Here is a 27,344-nt window from a genome sequence, read left to right on the forward strand (position 1 = left end):
TAGTCACCCAAAAATAGAGTGGGTTTTTGTTTTAAGTGACAAAAATTGTTTGGGATAACCAATACAAACATCATAATATGATAATGTTTCAAACAAAAAGCAGCCATCAAAGAAAAACGATAAGAGTCGAGAAGATTTTTTTTTTTTTCAATTTTATTTTGTTAGTTGAATTCCTATAAAGGGTGAAGGAAATGATGGTCACAAATGGTTTTTCTTTTCTTTTTTCCTCAAGGTTTTCTGAAGTCACAGTGTTTTAGACAACAACAAAAGCAGAAACTCTTCATATCTTTACACAAAGAAGGAAAGGCAAAGAGTCTACACAAGGCGGACAATCGTAGCCACCCCTTTCCTTCATTATTTCCAACAGCAAAATGAAGATTTCAAAGCCCTCTCCACCCAATCTCCCCCCACCCCCAAAATAAAACAAAACAAAATCTCAGAGACAAATAGATATAATTATATATTTATATTTATAATATATTTACTCTTTAAAAATATAACTTCAGTCTAGTGACTAACATCTGTACAAACTACAAAAATAAAAATTTAATATAAATAATTTATATGGCATGACATACATTTGAAACAAAACCCCTATGCAGGACCCCCATCCCCTACCCTTGACTCCTGTCTGCCCAAGCTACTTCTGTCCTTAAGCTGTACATGTGCTTTAGATTGCTTATTTTGTGTTGCTTTGTTTTCCAGATACAGTAGCTACTTGGTTTGTTTTCGTTTAAAAAAACAGTTTGTTAAAAAAAAGAGAGAGAAAGAAAGAAAGAAAAGGAGAGTGAGAGAAGCTGCCACTTACATTAACACTTTTTTCCCTGCATTTTATCTGGCAGTGACATGACCAATACTGAATGAGTGAGCTTTCAGCAGAAATTGGACCTAAGAAAGAGAATTGAATTGCAGACAGAATACTAGGAAGACTAGCACCAGAGCTGTTTATCTGTCCCTACACTGGCCTTGTGGGAGAAGCCCAGAGGGCAACTACCAGGTAAACAATTGCGCAGGGCTTTTGTTATTTACAAAGCAGCCAGCGAGATGGCAATAAAGGAGAATACAAACAAGCAAACAAAAATCTCCTTTTGCACTCATGCAAAATTCCCTTTCTGAATGGTATTTGGGTAAACAACATGTTTGCCTGATGTCTCCCAAATTTTAGCTGGGACATAAATAGTGACAAACTGAAGCTTACTCGTGTATGGCTAAAATAACCATAAAAGATAATTAAAAAAGTGTCATTTAACCACCCCTTCAAGTATATAAATGTAGACTGCAAATGAATATATAATGTAACAATGTAACAGGAAACACTAGACCCATATTCTTGCTGTTCACTGCAAATCGTACTAGACTTAGACCATCACACACTTACAAGGGTGTGTATAACTATGAGAAGTCATAAAACAGATGATAATATTACACTGATAGTCCATGTCAGTGACAATGTTGACCCCATAACATTATAGTGATGTACTACAGTTTGACAAATTAATTTTTAAGAAAATAAAAATTAAGAAGGCACAATGGTTGCTGTCAGTAAAAAGTAAAATAAATAGGCTAAAGGAAAAAAAAACTGAGGAAATTTTAACTGAGAAAAACCTATCTATACAGGTCTTGATTTTGTACAGTGCAATCAAAGATAAAGTCTACATCTTTGAACAATACAGATAAGCTTCTTATTGGCTGCAGTTTAAGAACTTGTTAATATAAAGTTAAATCTTGGCTTATGTTGGGGAAAGGGGTACTGCATATTTTCAAGACACGTCATCTCAAATTTGAAGTGTAGCAGCAAAAAAAAAAAGGAAAAAAAAAGAGAACACTGACCTTGCATTTCAATAACCTAATATCATTTCACTTATTTTACATATAGCACATTTTATAATCTATACAATGGAGGGAACAAGGCCTCCAAATCCTCTTATACATCTTACTTTTACACAAGAGAATACACAAGTTATACAACACATTTTAAAATAGTTTCCCTCTTTTTAGTATTAAAATATATATATTTATAAATGTCTAAGAAAGACCTTTTTAATAATTTTAAAATAAATCCTCTTGTCTGTGTGAGGTCTATGTACAGTTCAAAGAGATAAAAGACACCGGGCTGGGGTTGGGAAGTTCCCAAAACAGCCAGAGATTCCAGACAAAAGGGATGTGGGGGCTGGGAGCAGTCTAGCAATCTTTGGCTGCTTGGATCCATGCACCACCTGTAACACATGCAAAAGATAGAACATCATTATGATCGGTACAGACAGCTGTCTGGATTCTCATAGCAATCTATACTACGTAACTCTCTAGTATTGGGATTTGAAAGCTATGAAAAGTTAAGAGTCTTTACCTAGCGCCTGGTTAGCTTGATGCTGGTTTTTCTCTGTGGATTCCAGGTCTTGAAGTTCCAAAGAGTTCCTCTTATAATGTGTAGCTTTCCCATACATTTGAGAAGTCCTCTTAGAGTCGTCAAAAGAGTCTGACTCGTTATCCTCAAACCCCTCATGCATGTAACCCTGGTACGACCCCGGCAAACTGGGGTGCAATGCCACTGTAACAGAGGCTGTTGCTGTAACCATGGTGATTGCATTGTTAGGGCTCTGCAATGCCCCAGGGCTGTGAGCTGGGGCTGTAGTCCTGTTTTGCTGCTGCCCTCTGCCTGGTTGTGGCCCTTGGCCACACTGAGTAGTCCTCCGAGGACAGTGGGTCCTGTCGCTAGGTAAATGTTGTCTTCTCTGCCCTTGGTACTCCTGTTTGTTGTCCCACCGTGTGATCTGTGAACTGACCGAGTTGACTGCATTCTGCTTGGACTCACTGTTCTGTCCTTTAGAGCTTTCATTAAAAGGTTTCACCACCTTGGAAGCAAGAACAAGCACAAACACATTACAAAAGAGTTCAAGCACTACATCGCAGACATTTCAATTAATATTTTTCCTGTCAGGTCGACTCACCGTGAGCTTAGGGAAACTGGGGTTCTTGCTGGCTTCAAGCAGGATATGAGAGGTTGGTCCTTGAGCTGGAGACGTGATGTATGTGCTCCTGTCACAGTACTTATACTCCTCCTCGCCGATGCCAGAGGTGGTTGTGGTTTCAGAATAGTATTCAGAGTCAGAGGTCTCAGAGAATGCGTGACGTGGTCCCTTGGGGATGTGCCCAGCATAATACCCATGGTGGTTCATAGGAGGAGGCATGGGCTCAGGAGAGGGACTTTGCAAATGATTGCCATTATTAGCGGGTACAACCTCAGCTGGGGGGCCTATGAGTGAAAGCAGTACTGGAAGTAGCACCAAACCATTAAGGATCCCCAGTAGTGTCAGTATGGCCAAAACTGCAAAGAAGTATCTGCAGGGAAGAGCACAAATGAACAAAATGTTAAAGATAAAGCAGCCACCAAACTTCCACAGCATGTTCAAACAAGATATGAGACAATAGGCTCATCATCTGAGAGGAAGGTAATATTCAAGAGTTCCTGTAGGATGTTGCTTCCCCTCTTATCCATCATTTCTTTCCCTACATTTCCTCTCTCCTGCTGACCTAACAAATCTGGAGAGAAATTCCTGGGTTCCATCTTCGTAGTGAGTACTAGCTCCCTCTGGGAGTCCTCATCTATCACCACTGCCCTGCCACTTCCTGAGGAGATGTGTTTACATTAGTGAACAGATTCTATGCGTCAGAAACACTCACCCCTCTCCATTGCTCTTTTTTCCCTCTGCTTTCTTCCCTCCCTCTCTCCTAAAAGCTGCCACTTCTGTTAATGTAATTTTCTCTTCAGAAACTTTATACCCCCTCTTATTGAGATCCTGTTTCACCCTGGCGAGGGCATGGCACCTTTATGTTTACGCAGAGCAGGTCATGCCAGACCTTTGCTTTCTATCTTTTTCTTCCTTCTATTCTCTCTCCCTCCTCCTGGCCCTCAACAGCCATACTGGCTCAAGAACAAATCAGTAGTGTGGAGATCTGCTGAAAGGTGCAAAAAAACTTGTATTTACAAAACCTTAAAACTACATCAACAACACTTTCTAAGGTCAACAAGTATAGAATATACAAAAAAAATTTCTGATAAAAATCTCTGAAACCAGTCTGATTAAAACCAGACTAAGACCAGCTATTTTCTCAGTGGAGGTGACTAAAGCAGGAACCTCAATCCAGTGCTGAAGACTAGCAGGAAACACCGCCCTCCACCCTCATTGCCAAGAACATGGAGGTCTGGTTGGCAAAGGCGCTAGCGGGTCTGGTGGAGCAGTGTGAAGTGGTGCAGAGTTGCTTAAGGCTGGAAGCAGCGCCGAAAACGTATGTTTGAATGAAGGGGCCAAGGGAAAGAGTGGTGAATGAGGTTTCCCAGGCTTTAGCTCACGGGTGAGCACTAACAGTAAAGGCTAGAGATATAAGGCGTAGAAGAGCTGTAGTAGTTTTGCCCTGTATACTGACTTGCGTGTTAACATGCAGTGCACGCTAATAGGCTGCAGGGCTATGAGGGTGTCTGCGCCTCTGTGCTTTAGCTCAGAGCATTGAGGGAGGGCTCTGATTCACCACAAGAAAGACAGTGCATGAGAAAATTAGAGAGCACTCTAGTTAAATGGTTACACTAAAAAGAGACAATTCAGCTGTGGTTCAGACTTCTGGAGGTAAGAAAAAGGAACAGAATCTGGAAAAAAAAAGTCTGGAATGTTCTTTTAACCTCCCACCCTCTGACCATTTTTGCTTCTGTCACATCTACAAGAACCTTGGGTTTAAGAAACAAAGACAGAGGGTAAAAGGTTCATCTTTAGCATATCTGCTTAGAACGTACAGTGGAAACTGCTGTCCATTGACCCGTCTCCTCCAATGAGGCCATGTGTTTACTTTGGCTCTCTGAGAACCATCAAACAAATGAATCAAAAAACCCTGTTAAAAAGATTACAGGTCTGTCGGTCATCGCACCACTGAGCCTCCATTTTGGATCTATTTTGGTTTCGTCTCTATCGCAGCTCCCTGAGGAACCAAGACCTGTACTGTATCACAGAACCTCTGGTTTTAAAACACTATAATTACCTATTTCAGTCATTATGCACAGTCAGGGAGAGGTAATATTTAAATTGACCTCTAAAACCCAAATTTCCAAGGTGGCCTTTCGGGGTCTGTGCATAAAACGCAGCACTACTGGAGACTCTGGTGAGAATTATATGCCACATTTAGACCAGAGACTATGCTATGGGTTTCTCAGACGGAGACAAGCATTCCCTCCACTCCTGCCTTCCACTTATCTCATGTCTATTTCATTAACATAGATGAATCAGACAGCTTAAGTGTGAACCATTTTCATTTTCAATCATCTCTCTATAGCAATGGCTAGAAACATTTAGAAGAATAACATAGTTTGAGTGACTCTTTGATAGGTGTTCAAGAAAGGCACAATCATGCTTTTCAACACAGTTTGTAATGTTCAGTGAAAACATGAAGGCTATTTAAGAATGGGAAAAAAACAAAGACAAAGGAGCCAACCATCTCTGGCTGCACTTATGTCCACCTTTTGTTAGTTAAAAGCGCTCTTTCTGTCTGACGGTCCTGTATACATGAAAAGATTGGAAAAAGGGCGCATGTTTATTTTACTAAGTCAACATTCCGAAAGTGGAGCGTGATTTATTTAAGGAGTAAAAAAAAAAAAAAAGAAGAAAAAAGGGGGGAAAAAAAAGACTAAACCATCCATGGGCCCCGCCTGGGTTAGACCTCCAGAGTAGACCTAGTGTTAGGAATTCTGTTGTTTATATAAACTGTAATCTTTTCCATTCCAAGTCAGGGGTTGGAAAGGGTGGCTCGTTCTAAGAGGGGCCGCTGAGCTTGTTCTCCTGTTTATTCAGTGTCCCACAGCCAGGAGATGTTTACAGCAATGTATTTATGCTACTCCCCAGCTAGAGGGCCAGACCTCTCTCTCTTTCTCTCTACTTCTAAACAGGACCTCCCACCATGAATGCCCCAATGCTGGCACACCGCTTGCACCAAATGGTTTGCTCCAATCCCCAATCTGCTATAACAACCCCCTGCAGTTTCCTGGAGACCCAAACCACACTGCTCATCCTCATTTCCAAATTATTCTTTGGTGCAAATGTGGGTGCTTGAAAAAAGGTTAAAAGCATATTTTTCATTTTCAACATGCAGCTATGTTATACTGGAATCTCTAAGCCATTTTTTCGGCATGGGTCTGTTTGAGGCGGATCTCAAGGTTGTGGTTTGCTTTCAGCAGAGCCTAGTAAAAAAAAGAAAAAAAAAAGAAGCTTTTTGATATTTTCTTTTTGGTGAAGCAGGCATTAAACCAAGCAGAAAAGCTGCTCAAATGCAGCAGATAGATGGAGTTCACAACCAAATGATTGGACAGTTGACATCCTCCCTGCAATCAGGGTGGGAAAAACTGTGAGCAAGTGTGTTCATGTTGAGTCACTGCGCAGTGGGTTGTATATTTACATGTTTACAAGCAGCTGCTGCAGTCCCTTGATGTTTCCTCCATTTGTTGTGCATTCAAGCGGTTCAAGGATGTTTGTAAGAGTGTTGTGGTGGTCTAAGGGGAGTTAACATCCAGACTGACAACACCAGGTGATGGGGAGGCAAACATTACCACCTGTAACCTACAGCTACATGGACAACTGTCTCCCTGCCTAAGGCCCACCACCAGTTTGAAAGTCAGCATATGGGCTGACCTCAGAGACCCGCCTGGAGAAGTGTCAATCACTCACCTCATGATGAAGTCAAACTCTGAGCCGGCAAGCATGAGCACTCCCAGCAGAGTAGAGATGGCGCCGTCAATCACAGGAGCGAACATATGCTCCATAGCCACGGCTGAACGAGTGTTCCTGTCCCCAATGGCAGTCAGGAAACCCTACAATGTGGAAAATAGAGAGAATGAAACTGGTCTATCTGATTTTATTGGCAGAAATACAAATACTGATGAATTACTGTGCAAGATGGCCTTACCAGTGCAATATGCACAGTAAACTCCACTCCAATACCAACGGAGGCTATAAGGATGACGACAGGAATGGCACTCAGTTTGATACCAATTAGGCCCATGATGCCAAAAAGTTCCACTGTCATCATGGCCAAAATAAAAACCTGTCATGCAGAAGACAAAAGCATGTTACCAGTTACATCACAATGAATTGTGTATATGGAAATAGCACTATAAGAATCACACTGCAAAAAGGCCTCACTGGACCAATATCCTCTACATTTCAGGTCATCTACCCTGAATATCAGATTACATAATGACTATATCCTGACCCCTCCCCATGTTTCGTCAATTTCAGGGAAAGGGAAATGAGTGAGAATACGATAAAAGAGCATAAAGATCATTCTGCTCCCACTTTCCTGGTGCAGTGTAGTGCTTTCCTACTCAGGAGAATCAGTTTTTCTATAAATTAAATAGAGCACTTGGTTAAGTCTTTGCCTTGAAAACCTTTGATGTTGGCAGGGGTTCCAATTTGGTCATGCTTAAATTGGAGATGGTAAAACCCATTTTACTGCGGCCACATATAGGCTGTGAAACTGAAGAGGACAGAGCTGGTTTTAAGTTTAAAAAAAGCAAGTGCAGTAAACTTTACTTTATCATTTAAAGAAATTATATTTTATTATTATTTTTTTTTTAATAAAAGGCTTTTACACACAAACAAATGCACCATATTATAGCTAAATGTCAACTAAGGCCAATGGCCACTTCTAGTTCCTTGCTTTTTCATGGTAAGCTATGGACCCCACCAGCCAGCACCTCCTAGTCCATGAACTAACTCAACCACCCACTACCCCCACTACACCCAGTCGCTGATGGATGGGTTTAGCAGGCCAAGGTCGTGACTGGGCAGATCTGTCCTGTCCCCAAATTTCTGGACAAAGGCAGTTGGAGGTAAAAGCCTTCAGGAGAGCTTTGCATTTCTTCTTTAGAAAGTTTTGCTACACCCATTTGAATGACAAAAGAGATGAGGGGGAGAGTCCGTATGTGTGTGACTGTGTGTATATATGTGTGTATGCAAGCAGCACCCTCTAGACAACCCGCAAAGGCCCTCCCCAGAAAACTGCCCTGGTGGCAAAGTTATTGAGCTGTGTTGAGGGGATCAGGGGGAGCAAGAGAAATAAGAGAACAGGGGAAGGAGCTAGAAAAAAAGGAGTTAGAAATGGATTAGGGTGAGAAGAAGGCAGACTTACAATGACGCCTGCGGTCCAGGGGTTGAGCAGGAGGATGGCGCACACCAGGAAAGTGCAGGCAAGGACTACGCTGATGGACAGCAAGAACCAGTGACGCAGACCAATGTACTGTTCCCAGAACAAAAAGGGGTAGCCATTGGGATAGTTCTGAATTCCCTGACGCATAAATTCCTCGCAAACTGTGCGCACACTCTCAATGGCTTCAATGAAGTCTGAAGCTTGTCTGAGGCCATTTAGGTAAAAAGGAAACTGAGCGAACTCTAGAGGTTCTGCCGCAGGGACTGAAATAGAGAAGAGGTACTGCTTTTGAAACATGCATCCATAAGTATGACAACTTTTCTAATGTCATTGTCTTTGGTTTACTTACTGCGAAGGTTTTCCCCAGTGGTGTCGTACTTATCATGGATCCACTCCCGAGGATGGGGGTAAAAGTTGGCTTGGGAGGCAGCATATCCTAATGGATCATTACTGACCCATACTGTCAGGTAGATGTAAAAAACCTCTGGTGGAATGAGACCATCCTCGTCTACCAGGCGACGGGAAGTGAGCTTTAAAAGAAACAAATGTAAATTTTGGGATAGATGCAAAGTTTTGGATTTGTATTTAACTGAATGCTCCAGTAGTTGACCACACACCTGGCTGTAGTTAAAAGGTTCTTTTTTAGAGCCAGTTTGAATGAGGAGCTTGTAAGCCAGCGCTCCATCCTCTGTGCCATTGCGATAGCTGTCATAGGTGATTCTGCCAGCTTCCCAGTCAGCATCAAATGTAGCCTGCAGACCTACATAGTGCATGGATGCGTACAATTAGACCTTCTGTGAAAAAAGCTGTTCAAACCTTTCTACTTTTCACAATCCAGTAAGCTATGACAGAGGATTGTTAAAATCGCTCCTCCCTTAAGAAAGGGGGGTAAAAACGTGGGTCAGATTTAATGCCAATCCACACACACAAACAGACATATAAACCAAAAGTCCCCCTTCCCTTGCTGGATTCTCCATCTTTTTGCCTGGTGCTGAATAAATGTGTGTGGGCTGAATAAACTAACCAGAGAAAGCCTTTCGTGCTCTCCAAATTACAAAGTCTGGCAACAGCTGAAAAACAGTTTCCACAACCATTCTGTAATTACAGAGATCTCCTCACAAGAAAAGGAAATAGCATAGGGGAGAAAGAGAGTCTTTCAACTACCTCCAGTTTCCACAGCCTTTCAAAATAAATAGCTTCTTTTCAATTCGCTGGCTTTTAGTTATTGTGGATTCACCTCATAGTTAAGCTCTCAATAGAAACTAATGTGAGCAGAGAGGTCACAAACAGTCCGAGATAACCCCTGACCCTCTCGTAATCTTCTCTATGCCCAGGTGGGTAAAACACAAAAGCAGATGACAGAAGTGAACTTACACTGAACTGTCAGTCTCACCTTTAGAGATAAGAGCATTTTCTACACAATAAATGTGCACTGCTAAAATAGTTTGTGACATTTTCTTACCATAGTTTCATATTTACTGATATTTTGTAGATACTTATATATCCGTATCAATAAACAGCAATATGGTACAAGACAAGTTATGGGCTGATTTTTGCAGACATAGTGAAAATAGTCATAATAGTAAAAATGGTAGCCTTAGCAAGAACTGATAAAAAAATAACTTACCTTTGAGCCAGTCCTGGAAGTAGTGCAGCCACATTCTGGGAAGTTTGTGATCGCTATCCTTAACTACATATTTTACAGAGTTGAAGGCATTGTGAAGCTGAAGAAGCTGTCTCTGAGAGCGGGCATAGTCAAAACCGTCCATGGTAACCAGGTACATGTTATAGAAAGAGAAGTATTTAAACTGGGCAGTGATGAAGTCATACTCCTTTGTGTCTCTGGGGACAATATCAGTCAAGTAGAGTCCATCATGGACCATTGTGGTACCATAGAGGCTGAGGCTAAGAAGAGCCACAAAAACGACAACCACTACAGTCTTAGTTTCTGGCTTTAACAACAGAGGGGCATACTTTTCCCGTGCAAAGTTTGACAGATTCCAGCGGCAGAACGGCAAAGGCACACACTCGCGGCCCTCTTTAGGCTCCTCCACCTGGGCTAGAAGGTCTCGGGTGGAGCTGGAGGTGGTGAACAGCTGGGAGCCATAAGGGTCAGCTGTCGGAGTGGGTGTGGACAAGACCATGGATGGAGGACTTGTGGAGATCTGGGAAGTGGGTGGCAGAATGGTGACAATATGCTGACCAGCTGCATCACACTGGGTGAATGCCTGCACCGTAGTGGTGATGTGGGTGCTGGTGGTTATAGTGGAGCCAGTGTAGGTGGGGGTGGCCGGAGCATGCTGGAGGTTGTCGTTAGCATCTGAGAACTCCTGAGGCTGGATCTGGATCACCCGGGATGAACAGGGGCTGGAAGAAAAGAAACATAAATCAGCATTTTAAGTACCAAAGGCTATGTCATAATAAAAATGGCTGATATTAAGTAAGGGCAGCGCATCTTAGTTACCTGTAGAAACAGCACAGGATGTCCAGTCTTTTGTCTTCCCTCCGGTGCAGGTCCAAGCTCAGAATGGCAGGGAAGATCAGCAGAACCATGGCAAAGTTAAAGACAACCACAATAGCTGCCTGAAATAAAGAGTAAGAGAGAAAGAGAGACTTCAGGATAAAGTCCAAGTCTTTTCGTTCATGAGTTCTACGCTGCCACCCGACTCCACAGCTGCTGTCTGAACTTGAGAAAAAACACTCTGCATTCAGGATCCCTCGCTGTTTTAGTGCCTCGGATTGAATCCCAGAAAGTAAAATATGCACCCTAAATCAACCAGCAACCCCCTTCCCCATCACTCCACAAATAGTCAACAATCCAAGGAAAGGGGACTCCCAAGGTCACAGCGAGTCTGAGCAGAACCCCTTAACTCCGCCAGCCTCAGACAGACATTATATTCTGTATCATTACAGTGCAGACCACCCAGGGTTAGCCTGGGGAGATCAGAGAAGCACAGTCTGATGGCTGGGTGATATACTGATATATTCACTCATCTCATTACCTCTCTCTCTCTTGGTATCCACTCCCCACCTGAAAACCAGGCCGTGACTTTAGTTGAATGAGGGGGTTTGGCCATAAAATAAAGAGAGAATGCAAGAAAGAGCAACAACAAAGGCCATCCTCACTTTGAATTAACTTTGACAGCTCGTTTTTTAAAGCCAACTTTCACTGCCCTTTTCAGATAGTCAACGCCCCTGCCAGTCTTTCTCAATGGGCATCACAGGGTGCAGTGGTTGATGACATGTACTGACACACAAAATACAAACTCCTACCTGAAGTGAGAAGGCCCGGAGTGCAGGAATAGGCACTAGGGCAGCCATGAAAAAAGCAATCATGTTATTGATGGAGGTGAGAGCCACACTGGTGCCAGTTCTTCTTAGGCAGTCGCCTGTCCTCTCCTATGGAGAAATATGGCAAATAATGAGCTGTGATCTTTAAAAAACAGAAGCAACATTTTCATCCCCCAGAAGCATATTTATGAGATACGTGCCTTGAACGGGATGTTGGATCTGGTCTCAGTGAAGGAATGAGCTAGCAAAAACATGTCATCCACTCCAATGCCCAGGGCCAGGAATGGCAGCACCTGTGGAGGAACACACAACTCTGAGTTACAGCCAAGCCCTGAGGCTGAGTATGAATTTAAGACATTTAGGTGTGTATTTACCTGTGTGGTGGCAGCATTGAAGGACAGCCCCAGCAGCGAGCACAGACCAAGTCCTGCAGCCACAGAGAGAGCAACTAGAAGCACTCCGGCTAGCCCTACAGCACCCTGAGACTTAGCACAGTCCCAGCGCAGCATGGTCACGCATGCGTATGCCAGCTGTGTACAGAGAGAAACACATGTAATGGAATAGCTCCACACATATGGAGACAAGCTCATCACATTTCCATTAGCCTTAACTAGAGTTGCCACAGTAATGGATGTCTTACCATGAGCAGATAACCACCTGCCACCCTGATTACACTGACGTCCGAGAAGGACTTCATTATGTCATTAAGAGTAGTGGTAGAGAAGGCATAAACGTTGGAGGAAGAGTTCTGAGGAATGCTCCCATGGACAACCTAGACACAAAATCACAGTTTTAAACAGCAAACCAGAGAATGTAGTATTTGGATTGGAAAGAGCATATGTCCATAGGTCAAAATAAAAAGGCTTATGACTGGCTGCAATTTAATAAATTTCGTTATGAGCAAAGTTGCTTAACCTAACATTGTGTGTTTTGAATGAACTTGTGCACTCATTGCGGAACAGAACAAATCTTGAATTATTTTTTCTGACAAGCCACACAAACATTCATTCTTCTGGGAGCCGTACCCTCATCAACCTCAGATTTTATCCTAATAACACACAAACAAGATAGCACGAGACCCTATGAAGCTTGACAAGCAAGAAATAATGAGCACAGATGCCAGAGGGCAGAGGTCAGATGGATCAGATGAGATCACATGGTCTCTCAGGCTACTCCATCAGCACCATGAATGGCCGACAACCTTAAGGGGAAAGGAATACCTCTGCACTTTGTTTTTACAGTGCCCTATCCCCCCAACCACCCCTGACTCCACTTCCCTCACTCTTGCTCTCTCTTTGAGGCAGCAGACATTATTGGATGCTCTTCTCACTCTGTAATTCCCTTTCTCTCTTTTAGTGAGCATGCTGGGTGTCAGTTATCACAAAAACAGCTTGTTCCTATAACTGGGAGTCTGTCAGTGGCCTCCTAGGAGGACTCCGTTTACTAGGCAGCTGAGGATTGATGGAATTCAGGCAGACATTGCCATCCTCTGGTCTAAGGAAAACAACCCTCTTGCACCACTTGTGACCTCCTGTGCTCTTTTTACCTTTCCACCCCAGCTGGGCTGAAACCATTTAGACCTCACAAACTGATGTGTGGGTGTGTTTGAAAACAGGAAATTACCTCAACAAATTTCCTCTGCCAGGACTCCAAGATGGCAGTGGCCTTGTCCTCGTTCCAGTTGATGTCATGGATCTCATAGTCATCTTTAAAGTGCTCATAGAGCTGTTTGGGACTCATAAGGAGGAACATGGTCTGAAGAGCCTCCGCACTATACAGGAAAATACAGAAGGCTGAGTGAGACCAGAACATTCAAACACACTGTGTTGCAAAGTGATAATAAGAAGATGTTAATAGGGAGACACATTATAATAAATAATGAAAATGATGCGCATGGTCCCTCTTGGGCTTCTATAAATCACTCTAACATTTCCAGTGAGATTAGAACAATGTTCAAGTACTGCGGATAAGGCCAATATACAGCTCTCTGCAGAGGCTTTCATTTATTGCAGATTAAACTCTGCAATGAAAATACACACATATGAGATTAAATTACAGGTGTCAAATACTTGAGCTCTTGCTTTAAGTTTACCTATAGTTTGTTTACTTTGTATCATATGTTCTTTTTTTCTGTTCAGTGTGTTTTCATTTTCCTCCACTCTGCATTTCAGATCTGCTCATAGGTTATGTGGCTGTCCATCATGTTTAATTGGTCTTTCCTATACTGGGGTCAGAGGTGGAAACTGATCCCTCTTCATGTAAGGAATTCCTTGGATGTGTGAGGTTATTAGGAGTCAGAAAGATTCCTCCCTCTCTCCATCTCTGTCTCTTTCTGGTTTTCTCTCTTACTTTCTCTTGTCAGGGCCTCCTAAGAGAGGCCCACCCACATACCCCCTCCTCTTGCCTCTCCTTCTTTCTTTCCCCTTCTTTCTCACCTCTGCAAGGCATTCTGGGAGTCCTTTACTCTTTCACCCAGGATCAACTCCTCCTGCCAGTGCATGAACTTCTTGGAGAAACCATGGCAACCACCCTGAAGTTCAGCAGCAATGTCAGGGACCTAAATAAAACACAGACCACACAATTGATGCAAACTTATCAATTCTACAGACTTATATTAATAAGACACAGCCATCTGCATTACAAAACTGTACCCACCTGCCGTGGGTCATTATTAGGGGCACTGTGAGGGCAATCTGTGTCATTGGGATCCAAGCATGGGCGGTTCATATAGGCATGGCCCACCTGAGCCTTATCTAGCATCTCTCGAAAACCCTCTAGAGATGTAAACTGGCTCAACTCCTCCATTAGCTTGAGGGGGTCTAGATTCATCCACTGAATATCAGGCATTCCCCTACAAGAAGAAACACAATAAACACAATTGAGACATTTCAATTAAGTTAGCAGACCAAATGTGTCAGTTGTATGACTTTTTTCAAACAATGGCACACTTTTTTTAAACAAACCCCTTTCCTGCTGCTGCTTCTCCAAGCTTACCGGCACCAGTCCCTCCCTGGTGGTGGCGGACTACAGATGCCGCATAAAGTAGCGTTTATTATCCTGTTACACGGAGGGGCATAATGTGCTGGCGGTCTACAGGCTGCTGTCTCTTAACTTTGTGCATCGAGTCATAACGATTACCTCTGCCTCTAAAACATCTTGATAAGGATGAAGGCGGGCAGGGGTAATGCTGGGAAGGGCTGTGCCGACTGTCTTGAATGTTGCTTTGAGCCCAGTGTTCTCAATGCCTTAGCCTGCAGGTTTTAATCTATCTTCTCTCACTCAATGATCATTGAGAAAGTGGACTGTTGGTTATTAAAGCCCAAGATTAATTCTCTAGGTGTAGTGTAGTTTCAGTTGGATTATTTTTAACATTCTGATTTACAATGGAAGGGTGATTCTGAGAACACAAACAACCTCTAAATTGTAACATTATTTCATTATTATGGCACTGAAAATGATTATATATCACAAGGGAAAAACATTCCAAATCAACACCTATGTAGCTAAAAAAATTCCCCAAGTTGTAATGCCAAAGAACCCATACCCCCTGAGTGAAAGAGGGGCCTTTCACCGTGATGAGTATTTGTGGGTAAAGAAGAATAAAAGTGAATAGTGTCCTAACTCCAGGCCCAATCTCACTCTAATAACTCATGAAGAGCAGCTTCAAATAAAGCTGGTCCTCTCCCATTCCCACATACCAAGCGCCTTTGCTCCTGCTTGCAAAGAGAGTCTCCTTTATCTCCTATTTTTTGCTTGAGTGAACCGGCCTGGGCCCTTTTGTTTTTCCATAGATTGCTGCTCTTTGTTCCCTCAAGTTTTTTTCTCCCTCACTCACTCTCTCCCTCCCTTTCTCTCTCTGTCTCTCTTTCGCTCTCTTCCCTTTAGATGAAAAAAAAAACAGCTGAACTGAAGCGGAAGCCTGAGAGGACATTAGCCTCAGTGGCTAACGCAGGCCCTCATCATACATGTCCAAACAGAGAATAAGTAACAGAAATTTTAAATGCAACTCATGCTTCTCAGAAAACTTGGGAATTAGTCAAACTGATGATGATCAAACTAGGCTGATGAAAGAGAAAAAAAGCCAATGAGAATTGACTGAGTCAGTCTTACATGGTAAAGAATACAACATGGCTGTCAATTTTCCCCCAACAAAATATTAGGGATGATAGTGTAAACTACATTGTTCAACATCCACAGTTAATTTTCCCTACTTTTTCCTCCCTCTTTCTCTCTCTGGGCCCACGACTTGAATAATGCCCATTTTATTTGTTGGACAACTTACAGCTCCAAGCCTGGGCGATTACCATGAGAATGCACAGTGTTACCCAGTGCTGACAAAGCCGGGCCCCCTCTAGGGCCCCCTCACTGATGGACACTCACTCGTAAACTGAAAGAATGCTTACCATTGTCTGACCCAAAGGCTCCCCTGCCCCCCCCACCCTTCCCTCCTACCCACCCAGTAGCAGTCATCTCTCTCCCTCCCTCTCTCTCTCTGTCCCCTTTCCGTAAGGGCTTCTTCTGGCTGGGGGATTGGGTGGTGGGACAGGGGTGCAGGATTAGAGATTGTCCTGTAAAGCCCCCTCAACACACTGTTGACAGCTCAAGCCACACTGACGACGGAACCAGGCTTCAGCTTATCAACAGACTAAATAGAGCTTTTGCTAGGGGCTTGATGTCAGAGTTTGTCGCAGCCAGCACCGTTTTGGTTGAAGGTAAAGGCCAATTGTTATAGGAGCGTGTGTTATAACAAGGAGGGGGGTCAAAAGTTTCAGAGCTGTAGTTCAGGCATAGTACTTTGTTTAATTCTGGTCTTTTTAGTTTAGATAGATTTAAAATAGTCCAGTGAAGCTATATGTGGCTTCATCAGAGATTGGTAGTTATATATTACATAAGAATAAGCAGAATGCTTACGGTAAATAGGCAGAGCCTCCCTGCAGCTTAGAGCCTTCCCAAAAGCAGTCCAAAGGAGTCACGATCATACAGGGGAAAAGCTTGTCAATCATCTGCAAAGAAATAGAGTATAATCTTCAGTAAGACAGACTTCATGGCACAGAACAAAAATAGCTAAGTTGAATAAACACTATACTAGTTGTGTAAAGCACTAAGTAAATGGTAATAAGAAAATTATTATGAAGCAGGCCAAAAATTGCATAATAAAAACATGCTTACCCTCTCAATCATGACATTTTCTATAATTGGGACTCCGGATTTGAAGCAAATTTTATTAAGATCCCAAGATCTGTGGGTAGAAATTGTACAACCACATATTAGAAGGCAGGCCCTCGTGTTTATAAGTGTTTGAAATTCCCTGTAATCCTTCTGGGGGTTGTACTCACTTTCCATAAAGAGACACTTGAACTTTGCTGGCTGACAAAGCAGCCTCCAGGTGGAGCAGCAAAGCCTCCTGGGTAAGAATATTGTTTCCTTCCTGTTTGGGTGTCTGTATGAGCATCTGTGAGGTGAACACTGACTCCTCTCCCTGCTTCTCTTTTGTGTAGCGTAGCTCCTTGCTCACCCGACTGCCAGCTGAGAAAGAGAGACATTGTGATTTATTATTTTCAAATGTTCAGAAAGGATTATTTATATGTCAAAGACACAAGAAGTCAGAGGAACAATATGTTTTTTGCGCTAATTGTCACACTGCAACAAAACAAAAATCACGGTCCTCACTGAGAGGTTAATGTTGTAATTAAACCCAAATTAAATGCACTATAGTTCTCATTCCCCTGTGTATATTCCAGCTAAGCCCAGAAACAGATGTGTGGATCACATTTGTGTCTTTAACACACTGGAGAGTAAAAATAACCATGACATGACCCACACTTCCACACAAGGCTAACAAACAGGCTTTTGCACAAAATCCTCCATAAATTCTCCAGTGTGTTTGACTTAAAACTGACAGAAGCACTTTCCCAGCCTAATCTTGACACCACCAGTTTATGACAGACTCTGGTTCCTGAAAGTAAGGTCACTCTAGACGTTGGGTCTCGATCTACAGGTCACTATGTCTGACCAAAGATGTGAGCAGTAAATTGAAGAAGATAGCAAAGCAGAAGAGCAGAGGCAGAAATGCTGTTCATGTGGTATGTTGAGTCGGGATGAAAAGCATCAAAGAGCACAGAGGAAACTCCGTAGTCCAGCCCCCTAATTAACGGAGGCAGTGGTGAAAAGAGAACGCGGGGTATCTGCGGCCATGCCAAATGCACATGAAACGCACCGGCCCAGATCAGAGCCTGCCCGTCTGCCCCTCCACATCCCAATACATGATGACAAGCCTGTAGTGGCTGGCTGAGCCCACCGAGCCACTTTTTCTCCCCGGCACATCTCGCTGCCTGCCTCAGTTAATTGAGAGAGGGAGTGGAAGAGAAAGAGACACAGAGAAACAGAAAGAGAGAAATACAGAAAGAGAGAGGGGTACTGTTTCTGTCAGGGGTAGCCCACAGCTTTGTAAGTGGCTTAGAGATCCTTTAAGAAGAATCCTTTAACACACATGAAAGGTTTTGTTTAATGAAAGAAAAAGCTGAGCAGAAACACACAAAAAATGCACCGCAAATATAAATGCCATGTGACTTGCCCTGAAGCTTACAACTTGATGCATGCAAACATTCAACCTCCTGCTTCCATTCACACAGCTATCTGACATGCAGGTTACGTAAACACATTACTTCAAAAAATGTGGCGGGCTGAATCTGAAGGCCGTTTCCATTTGCAAATGCAAACACGTATTTGTGTCGATCTACAGACAGCATGTTCATATTTAATGCATTCAGGCATCTGCAGGAATTGAGCTCCAATCCTTGGGCCTGTAATTACAGGGGCTCCTGAAGTAAATTATAGCTATTTGTGTCTGGTTCCTCCCATCTGGACCACCCAGCTAGAGGCCCGAGTGGGCCCCGCCGCTCAGTCACCGCTCCACTCAGCCACCCTCCAGATGGGAGCTTTGCTCTGTTCTCTCAGCTCGCTGCTGCCGTACACTTAAAGAGACAGGCACGCAAATACTTTCACAGCCAGAAACGCACCACAGAAGGGGTTGGGGGTCTGTGATGCACAAGAGTGATCTGGGATGTACATTTTAGATTCAAACAGCTAGAACTGTCAAACACAGAGGCCTAGGGGGATTTCCAAAGCACTAATCTTTGCTTTGAGTTGCTGAGACTGGAACAGGGTAGAGGGGTTTGTGATTATGTTTTTTAAAAAAACTCAAAACTAGGGCAGCCTAAAGGTGTTTTGTGATATCGATCCAGCAATACTGCCATACAGATCTTACTCTCTCCCAAGTGGAGACCCCCCTTCCTTTGTTGTGCTTCATTTTTCACAGCCTTGGGGGTGACATCACCATCACGGGCCAATTATCCACGAGGAGGGTCTGACCAATGTTCCCCAACATAGCAGGAAAGAGATCCAGCCTCAGTGTCTCACAGATTAGATAGTTCTGCAACTGTAAAGCACATCAAATGGTAAAAGCTGAAGCTAATCTACAGTCTGCTCTCACTGGCTAGAACACAATGGTAGCAAGCCTGTCTCAAGGTCCCACCCAGGAGCAGACCAGCAAAATGAGCTGGTGTGAGGGGGTTCCCTCCCAGTAGGCAGTATGGAAAGTGACATGTAATTAACTATGAAGAAGAAGCCCCCTGCTCCCCAGTGTCACCCCGCCAGTGGACCCTGTCAGCTCCAATCTCGCTCATGTCCACCCTGGCTTGGCCTTTGCAATGCTTCACAACACACTGGCCATAACTTCCTGACCTGAAAAATATATACGATTACCATTTTGATGCACGAAGGGAAGCAAGGAAAATTTGAATGTGAAGGGGGGAAAAAATTGCACAATAAAGGTAATAAGAACTAATTACAACAAGGATCATGCTAAATTAACCTAATTTAAAGATTATGGAAAAAAAACGCCACCGCTGTCTATGAATTTAGCATTTGCATGTGGCGCAGTAGCAATGAGCAACAAATTCTGAAACCCAGTGCTTTCTCCATTAGGACAGGCCACCTTCAAAGTGTTGTGGGCCAGATTAGAGGGATTAAGAGGCTTCTGAAAGGACTCACGCTGTTCTGGAGGAAGTCCCACAAGGAAGAGTGCTGAAAGAGACATTTTTACCTGTTTTCACCACCCAAGTAAACCCAAGAGCTCAGATGCACAGTCGGGTGCCAGTGCGTGCCCACGCACACACTCTCCCATATGAGCTTTCACTCTCTTTTTCTGTTTCCCTTTTTCTCCCACACACATTAGTATATGAAACCACCAAGAACAAAACAAGCTGGTCCAGCTCTTTTGCCTTGGGTCCGTCAAGACCCCATAATGTCCATTCCAAGTTCTTTGTTTGATTTTTTCTTCCTCTTCTTTCCAGACACATTATGTAGACAAGAAGGATAGATTTGGCTCAAGTGCAAATCTTTTTAAACATTTCAGCTTCACTGCAACTCTCAATCACAAGTAGTCTCAATGGCTTGACCATGACTGAGAGAACCACCCCATCTCCCACGAATACAGTGGCAGATGGAGACTGCTCCACCTCTGCCTCTATGAGCGCTAACTCAAGGCCACCAAGAGACTCAATGCAGGTCTTTGTCACCCTCATTTTCAGTCACTTTCAGTTGTTTCCCAACAAACAGGAAAAAAAATAAAGAGAGAAACTCACTACAAAAGCAATTGGATTTGGATTTTTTCCCAGCGGATAAAACAATGTGAGAGGGAGGAAGGGCTAGCTTATCTTTGTGTCTGAAATGCATGCACACACATGCATGTCCTCCTGTACATCTTTCTGAGGTAACTGACAGCCTTGTTGAAAAAACTAAACATATGTATCATGCATTGTAACACTCATGGTGGCAGGTAAAATAAAATAAATCAAATTAAAAACAAATCAAGATGGCTAAAACTATGCTTCAGCTAGCACCTATTCAGACCTGATACTTCTGTCAGCATTGACATAAATTTCCACCGGTTCTGGCATTTAGGTCCTGGCCATTTCCATATGTATAGCCTTCCCTGTACTAATTATGCTAATCAGCCCTAGTGTTGGCTGCTGTGAAAAATACCCACATTAGGCACTCCACTGGCTGCTAATGCAGCTTAATGTGTGGTTGAAACATACATTCATCCCATGGTGAAAGGCAAAATTTTTCCACGTTGCTGGTTTCATTCAAACTGGAAATGAATTTATTGAGCCCAGAAACCATTTCTTTTCCACCACGTACCAAGAAAATGTTTTTTTTTACCCTGACCAAAAGGACAAACTGTTGAGAAGGACAAAAAGGAGACTCTTTTTTTTTTAAAAAAAAGTGACCGGTTTCAGTTTTTTTTTTTTAAAGCATGGATCAAAGAAAATGACCCTCATTGGACTGAATGTAAGAAATACTGTCTGAATTGGGCAGCAAGAGGGGCAGCTTCTTGGGGGTCTGGTCTCCTCTTGCCTCCGCTGGCGTTGTTCTAGTAACATTAGCTTAAAAATATAAACAGAAAGGTGTACCCTAGCACTTCTGCCATGGAGTTAGACCTCAGTTTGTCACCACTGTCAATGAGAAGCATTTACAACCTAGATATAAAACATGTTCTGTTGCTGCACTCGACAACCTCTGGAACTGCATCATGCTCTTAACCAAAAGCCAAGTTCAATGCCAAACAAACTGATTAGGTATAGAGAATGAAAACCCTGGCCTTAATTGGCAATGCTCTGATTTGGATTAGAAAGTTGCTAAACTTTGAGAAGGGATGCTTTCAGTTCATATGGCCGTTCTTGAGTAATGGGGGCTGGAAGGCCAGCGTGTGTGGGGTGGGGGGTGGAAACGGGGGGTTGAAATAAACATTTTCAACTGACCCAGGTTGACTCTGGCCTTGTTTGTACTTTCTACTGGTGAGGTCTAAGTCCCAGCAGTTAAGAGTTTATTTATGTAGCTGGGGTACTGCGGCTTGCCATTCACCTCCAATAATGCTTCATAGAGCTTGCTTTCTCTCGAATCCAGCACCAGGACTGGAAGACTGTGTATTTTCTAATGAATTATTGCATTTACCTTGCATTTCATTTTTGTTTAGATAACTGCTCCTAACACTGAAAGGTCCACATGTGTCTGTGTAAATCCTGGACTTGTACAGGTTCACTCAGTCTACATGCATGTGGACATGGTCAGTCATGCAATGTGTATATGTTCTTTATTCCACTCTTCTGCTGCCTGGTGGCTTCATACAACTCAAGCGGGTCTGCTACCCAGATATCCCCGCACACATTTGAGTAATGTTTGTACAGCTTGTCTGTGTGTACAAGTCTGTCAGGCACACCAAAATCGTGTCAAAACGGATGAGAAAAATTAAGTTACGACTGTATATGAGTACATAAACATGTCCGTCTGTTTGAAAAAGTTTGCCGTTTGTTTAGCCCGGCACACATTTTTGCAATGACCGTTAAATGCCAACAATCCTTTTGGGAGGCCAGCATTACTCAAGCATATAATCACATATCAAAGTCTGCTTTTTTGCCCCACACAGATAGGCAACTCGTCACTGACAAATCTTTCCTCATCCTTCACTCTAAAGAAGCTCAATCAAATATTAAAATCCACGCAATTAAAACAAGATGTGGTACTGCTCGGTTTGGTGTCAGAAACCAGATGAAATAACTTGAGCTCCTTTGAAAACACTTTCTCAATCTTTTCTCCCCCTCTCTTAATTCTCCAAACAAATTCCCCTCTGCAATCCGACACTGCACATAAGGAGCAAACATGAAATCCAAAGCAATTTAAAGGTGTAGATGTTAGAATGTTTTTTCGCTCACCAGCCCGTCATCCTACATTTCATTTTATCACCTCTTTCTCCTGCTAAAAATCACACTTTCCTGAAAATTAACCCTTAAGACTTAAAGACGTAGTTCAGCTAAAAATGAATATTTTGCCATCTCTACTTGACCTTGTGCTGTCTTAAACCTGTGACATTCTTAATTGCAACACAAAATAAGATATTTTGAAAAATGTTTCAACTGTGTCTAGTCAATGAAATTTGAGTCTAGTCTAAAACAAAATTGGACCCCACTGACTTTCATTGTATGGACAAAATATTCAGAACACAAGTCATGCAGGTTTGGAATGTCAAAATGGCAATTTTAAATGTTTGAATAAACTAACACTTAATACTTCAACTATACTTTTTAAACAGCAAATCATCACATTCTAGAATCTCTAGAAAACATAACATACAACTTACACATTCTGATATAAACATGCTGATTAATTTAGGCCATGTCAGATAAATATCTGTGATGGATCCTACTGTTTATCACAAAACACACAGTATTCCTGACAGGGTGCCTAAATCCGATTACTAAACTGTTGGTTCGTTTTTATAAGGCATCTAAACACAAGGTTGCTGATTTTCGCACATCATTTCATGGATGGCGGAAGCAATTACGGGTGGCCCGGGTGGTCCTTGAGGACATGGACACTTGGTGGCCTGGGTGACATTTGGGTGGGGGCTAGAGCAGAGGTGAAGAAGGGATAGTCACCGCCTCAGGGGTAATGAGGAGGCATATGCTTCAAAATGCACAGCTGGGCAAGTGTGAGATCCACAGGCCTTGACTGTTTTGTTATTCTTTACAGCTCCCCCGCACACAACAGATTTGAATTTTTGTGACAAATAGGTTGCAACATTTAAAATGTAGCCTAGCTGACCTGTCATTAAAATTCACGGAAATTGAGTAATGTTTATGCCACATTCATTTTGTAATAACAAGTTTTGGAAAGCCCTCTAAATATATGCAACTATTTAGTAATTGCTAACAGCACCAGGGATCTTTTTAAATTCAATTCCAAATCACAAGACCCATTATAAAACTCTTTTGTTTGTCCCTGTGACTTTTTATGTGTATGTGTGCAGAAGTGAATGTGTGTGCCTGTGTGTGAGAACTAACCTCTCCTTGTTACCATACCACTTACTCCCCATTCAGCCCAGAGCAGCTTTGTCAATGGGCTATTGGGGGAAACAACGCAGGCAGAAACTTTAGAAACACAGGCACTGCCTCTTAAAGGCACAGCGTTCCTTTTCAGCACTTTGGCGTTTCACTCCAGGAGCCCCATGCTTTATGCCTGCTTTACATTAAAACACAAATTTCACTGACAACATCTGACAACTCCCTTTGCTTAACTCCAGCTAACGTTCCCACCAGTGAGCATTTGTTCATCTATCACCTCTTTTGAAGCACTAAATATTTCAGAATTATAAACTTGTTTCAATACCATAGCCAAAAAAAATGCTTTTACGCAAGTCAAAAAGTGTATTTTTTGACTATGATATTGTGAAAAAAGCATATGCAATTACATCTAAGATGTCTCTGCATTTTGTTTTCCTGAAACAAACCAATGCTAAGCTACCGTGAATAGCGTGTTTAATTTTTAAGTACAAAACTAGAAAAGCACAAAATACCGATGCCTAATATACTTGCGCATGAACGTGTGCACGTTGTGTGTGTGAAACAGGTGGGTAAACTTCAGCTGTATTCACTTTTTTTGGTAAAGGGGGGTGCCTTTATTGTTGAATGGAATCCAAGAATAGTGAAGGACCACACAGCGAGCACGAGGGGGAGGGTCAGCACCTCAAAGATGGCTAACGATTCACACACAGCCCATCTGTGCAGGGGATCAGCAGTGTGGCGAAAGCCTAGGGGGCTTAGAAGGAATTTGGCAGTGTGAAAACCAAATAAAGCTGCCTGAAAATGCACAGATAAGTGAGGTGCATGGAAAGGACGTCAAACGGGAAAGGGAGAAAAAGAAAAACATCAAGCGCAGCACCCACCACAAACAATATAGGCTGATGGGGAGAGAACAAGAGAAGGCTTGCACGCGCTGGGAAAAAGAATGCTACGTGTGCGTGACAGGAGATATGGAATTCCAGAGGCCACGGTCTATGTCCGCTCAAAGATCCTGAGACTTCATATCAGAAGCCCACACAAGGTCTGGGTCTATATCGCCCAACAACTGCACCGCAATCACATTTTCAATCAGTTTAGGTAGCTAAGCTTAGTTAAGCTATGCAAAGAAAGTCATACTGCTTGGGAGAGAGTTCTTTATTGAGTCGCAATAAAAAGGTCCATGTCTATTCTGAACCTATCCAAAGTTACGTCACAGCATACAGCTCACAAATTACTCGTTCCTTCACATCAGCCCCACAAATAAACCCACTCAGCACGTAAGCAAAACATGAAAGCTCGGACTCACCTTCCACCCATAGTTTTTCAATGTCCGTTTCAATGGCAGCGACCCGCAAACCAACAGACAGGGCTCCGAACACAAGAAGTCCAATGAAAAGGACTTTTCCACAGTGTCGCTGGATGTGACAGCCCAGAGAAAAGAGAAAAGCCTGGAACCTCGCCCGAATCCACAGTGGTGCTTTCTGTCCCACAGCTTTCCCCTGAGACACAAGAGAGGAACACTTATTCACATGTACAGTGATGCTATTTCAGATCAGTTGTAACACACGGTGCCCTGCCAGGATAGTGAACTGTCCTGACAACACATGAATCAACATTTACAGGTCTGGTTATTTTCATTTCTAAACGTGACACTGTCTGCTTGTTGCAAAGCTGAGAATGTTAAAGGCGTTTGAAAACAAAAGCTCAGCAAACCAGATGAAAATAATATGATAACCATTTTAAAGATTTCGTTCAAATATCACTGTGACAATTTCAGAACTGTTTCCTTATTAATCCACCTCTAAACTCTAAAATCCAACCAATTCCATGCGGGTTAACATAGTTAATGTAGTTAACTTGTTATTACTTAGAGAATTTAAAATGCCTGTTAAACTGTTTTTATTTTGATATATGTTTGTCTACATCCATTTAAATAGTTGCAGATTTTTGTAAATTTAATTAAACTCGGGTTTAAACAGAGATTCAAAGGATTTGTTGTTTTAAAGTTTTGGTTTCATCTGTACTAAAGGACTTGCTCCAAACATCTCACGGGCCTGAGGATTTTCACCTTATCTGGATTTGCTGAAGATGGTTAATTCAAATGATAAAAGTTAACAATCTATCTTGTAGCTTGACAAAAACTCCTTATAAGCTTGTAGAACGTTAAAACATTGAATCACGTACCCTCGAATAAACGCTGTCAACATATCTTTCGAGATACTTGGTTAGTCTGTTATCACACAGCAGCGTGTTACAAGAAAATGCGTTTGTAAGCGGTTCTGACAAGCTAAAACAGAAAAGCAAACACTTTCATGAGCAATTTGATCAAAAATGTAGATTCACGGCTTAGCAACTACCTCACAAGTTCCCTGTAACTGGCAGTCCTAGCTGCAGTATAACTGGACATGTTTTGGTTTCACTCATGGGAGTTTTGACACATAGCCAAGCGTTCATGCGCTTCACTGATGCTTTGTCAGATCAAACTTAATCAGTGAATTCCTCAGCAGGACGCGCGCATTGTCAAACAAACACGCTATATTGTATCTAGACCGACCAGATTGAACACCGAGGCGGCATTAGGGCCGAATTAAACGTGAAAAAGACTCAAAACGCGCGGACAGAAGAGCCAGATGAATGAAGACCGAGCTTTCATTCATAGAAGTCGCTGTCCGCGCTTCTACTTTTATATTTAGCGAAGTTAACTCTCCATTTCCAAATTTCCAACGACTAGGTTTTGAGATGTACGTGTAGCCCGTTGAACGGCTCCTTCGCACTAACTTTAAAATAGCAAATTCCCTCCAACACTTCTAAAACTAGGCTAAAGAAAGCCCTTAACAGTTCCCTGGCTCCCTGAAATAAGTTACCACGAACGCGGAGAACAACAACGTAGCCTAGTGTGTGTGTGTGTGTGTGTGTGTGTGTGTGTGTGTGTGTGTGTATTCCAGCGGAAAAGCGTTTGTCACCTTAGAAATCTGTTTTAACGCAAAAGCGGCGTGGCAGTAACTGGGTCTCCGGAGAAGATCTGAGTTCACAGGCGGCGGAGAGCGCGTGTAACTTGGGGGTAAATCTCCAAAAACACCACCGGCCGGTCCCGGGTCTCTGGGATCCGAGGCCATAGTCCAAACGGGAGGCAGAAGAAGCGCTGAAGAAAGTTAAACGCAAACGCGGCGCGTTAGGCAGAGGCGATAATAGTAATAATCCAAGATTCGCGACACGCGCATCCACCGGGTTCAACTTTAAGAAATATTCTCTAGTCTTTCCTTGAGCCAAAGTCTTCCAACTCCATCCCAACATTATGTGCTCGAATCCGTATAGATCCCTCGGTCTTCATTCGTCCAGCTATAGCGCGTAACTCGTTTTAAAGCAGAAGAAAGTGGCGAGCGGATTCCGCCAGTCTACCTCTGATCCTGTTGCAGTAACATTTGGAGAGGTAGCCCCTTTGCAAACCCTGAAAAGGGTGGTTTGATGGAAAAGTGCTCTAGTTCTCATTGGCCGAGGAAGAGGCAAATTACTTTGCAAACATCTCCTATTATTAGCTGCTAAGCAACAGCTCACCAAAGTGGAGAGAGAGGGAGACCACCCAGGCAGGCAGCCCCTCACATCAGCGCCGGGAGGGGGAAGTGCTAGAGGAGCTCTTTCACTGCACTGCTGCTCCGCTCTGCACATTCCCAATAGCCTCGGCTCGTATTTTAACACGCTATCACACAGGCCATCTATTGATACTACAGCCACACATTTCTTTTATGCTGACAGTCGGATGCGGAGGGAGACTTCACAAATTAATCTGCTCTGGCCTCATAAAAACTTAATAAAAACAATAAAATAATTACAAATGACAAAAAAAGCATACTTTTTTTTTTAAAAACAGCAACAATAAATACACAGTGATAAAAAAGTGTGCTGATTTCATGATTTCAAACCAACAAAATGGATTAAAAAGCTTTGTGTATAAATAGTTATGCTTTGTTG

General features: G+C 42.8%; 1 protein-coding gene across 1 annotated transcript; it reads right to left on the reverse strand.

The window, feature by feature from the left end:
• Positions 1-451: 451 nt before the first annotated feature.
• On the reverse strand, positions 452-26,984 carry ptch2 (patched 2). Its single transcript, XM_043221337.1, has 22 exons — positions 26,339-26,984; positions 24,682-24,874; positions 16,812-17,001; positions 16,645-16,714; positions 16,387-16,478; positions 14,131-14,326; positions 13,911-14,032; positions 13,099-13,246; positions 12,116-12,247; positions 11,850-12,005; positions 11,676-11,768; positions 11,458-11,583; positions 10,649-10,767; positions 9,812-10,551; positions 8,802-8,944; positions 8,534-8,714; positions 8,167-8,447; positions 6,943-7,080; positions 6,705-6,847; positions 2,949-3,339; positions 2,348-2,852; positions 452-2,216 (listed from the first exon to the last, which is right to left on the reverse strand). The coding sequence occupies exons 1-22, from the start codon at positions 26,489-26,491 to the stop codon at positions 2,182-2,184; spliced, it is 4,347 nt and encodes a 1,448-aa protein (XP_043077272.1). The 5' UTR covers positions 26,492-26,984; the 3' UTR covers positions 452-2,181.
• Between the last annotated feature and the right edge of the window lie 360 nt (positions 26,985-27,344).

Source organism: Puntigrus tetrazona, chromosome 2 (genome assembly GCF_018831695.1).
Source record: "Puntigrus tetrazona isolate hp1 chromosome 2, ASM1883169v1, whole genome shotgun sequence".
In the NCBI taxonomy this organism is placed as follows: domain Eukaryota; kingdom Metazoa; phylum Chordata; class Actinopteri; order Cypriniformes; family Cyprinidae; genus Puntigrus; species Puntigrus tetrazona.

Bases quoted from the DNA above. Each gene is read 5' to 3' on its own strand.
- ptch2 (XM_043221337.1), bottom strand. From the start codon at position 26,491: ATGGCCTCGGATCCCAGAGACCCGGGACCGGCCGGTGGTGTTTTTGGA. The intron at 3,340-6,704 runs GTGAGTGATTGA...TCTTCCCTGCAG, and splicing joins GAGTTTGACTTCATCATGAG to ATACTTCTTTGCAGTTTTGG. The intron at 2,853-2,948 runs GTGAGTCGACCT...CTTGCTTCCAAG, and splicing joins CCAGTTTCCCTAAGCTCACG to GTGGTGAAACCTTTTAATGA.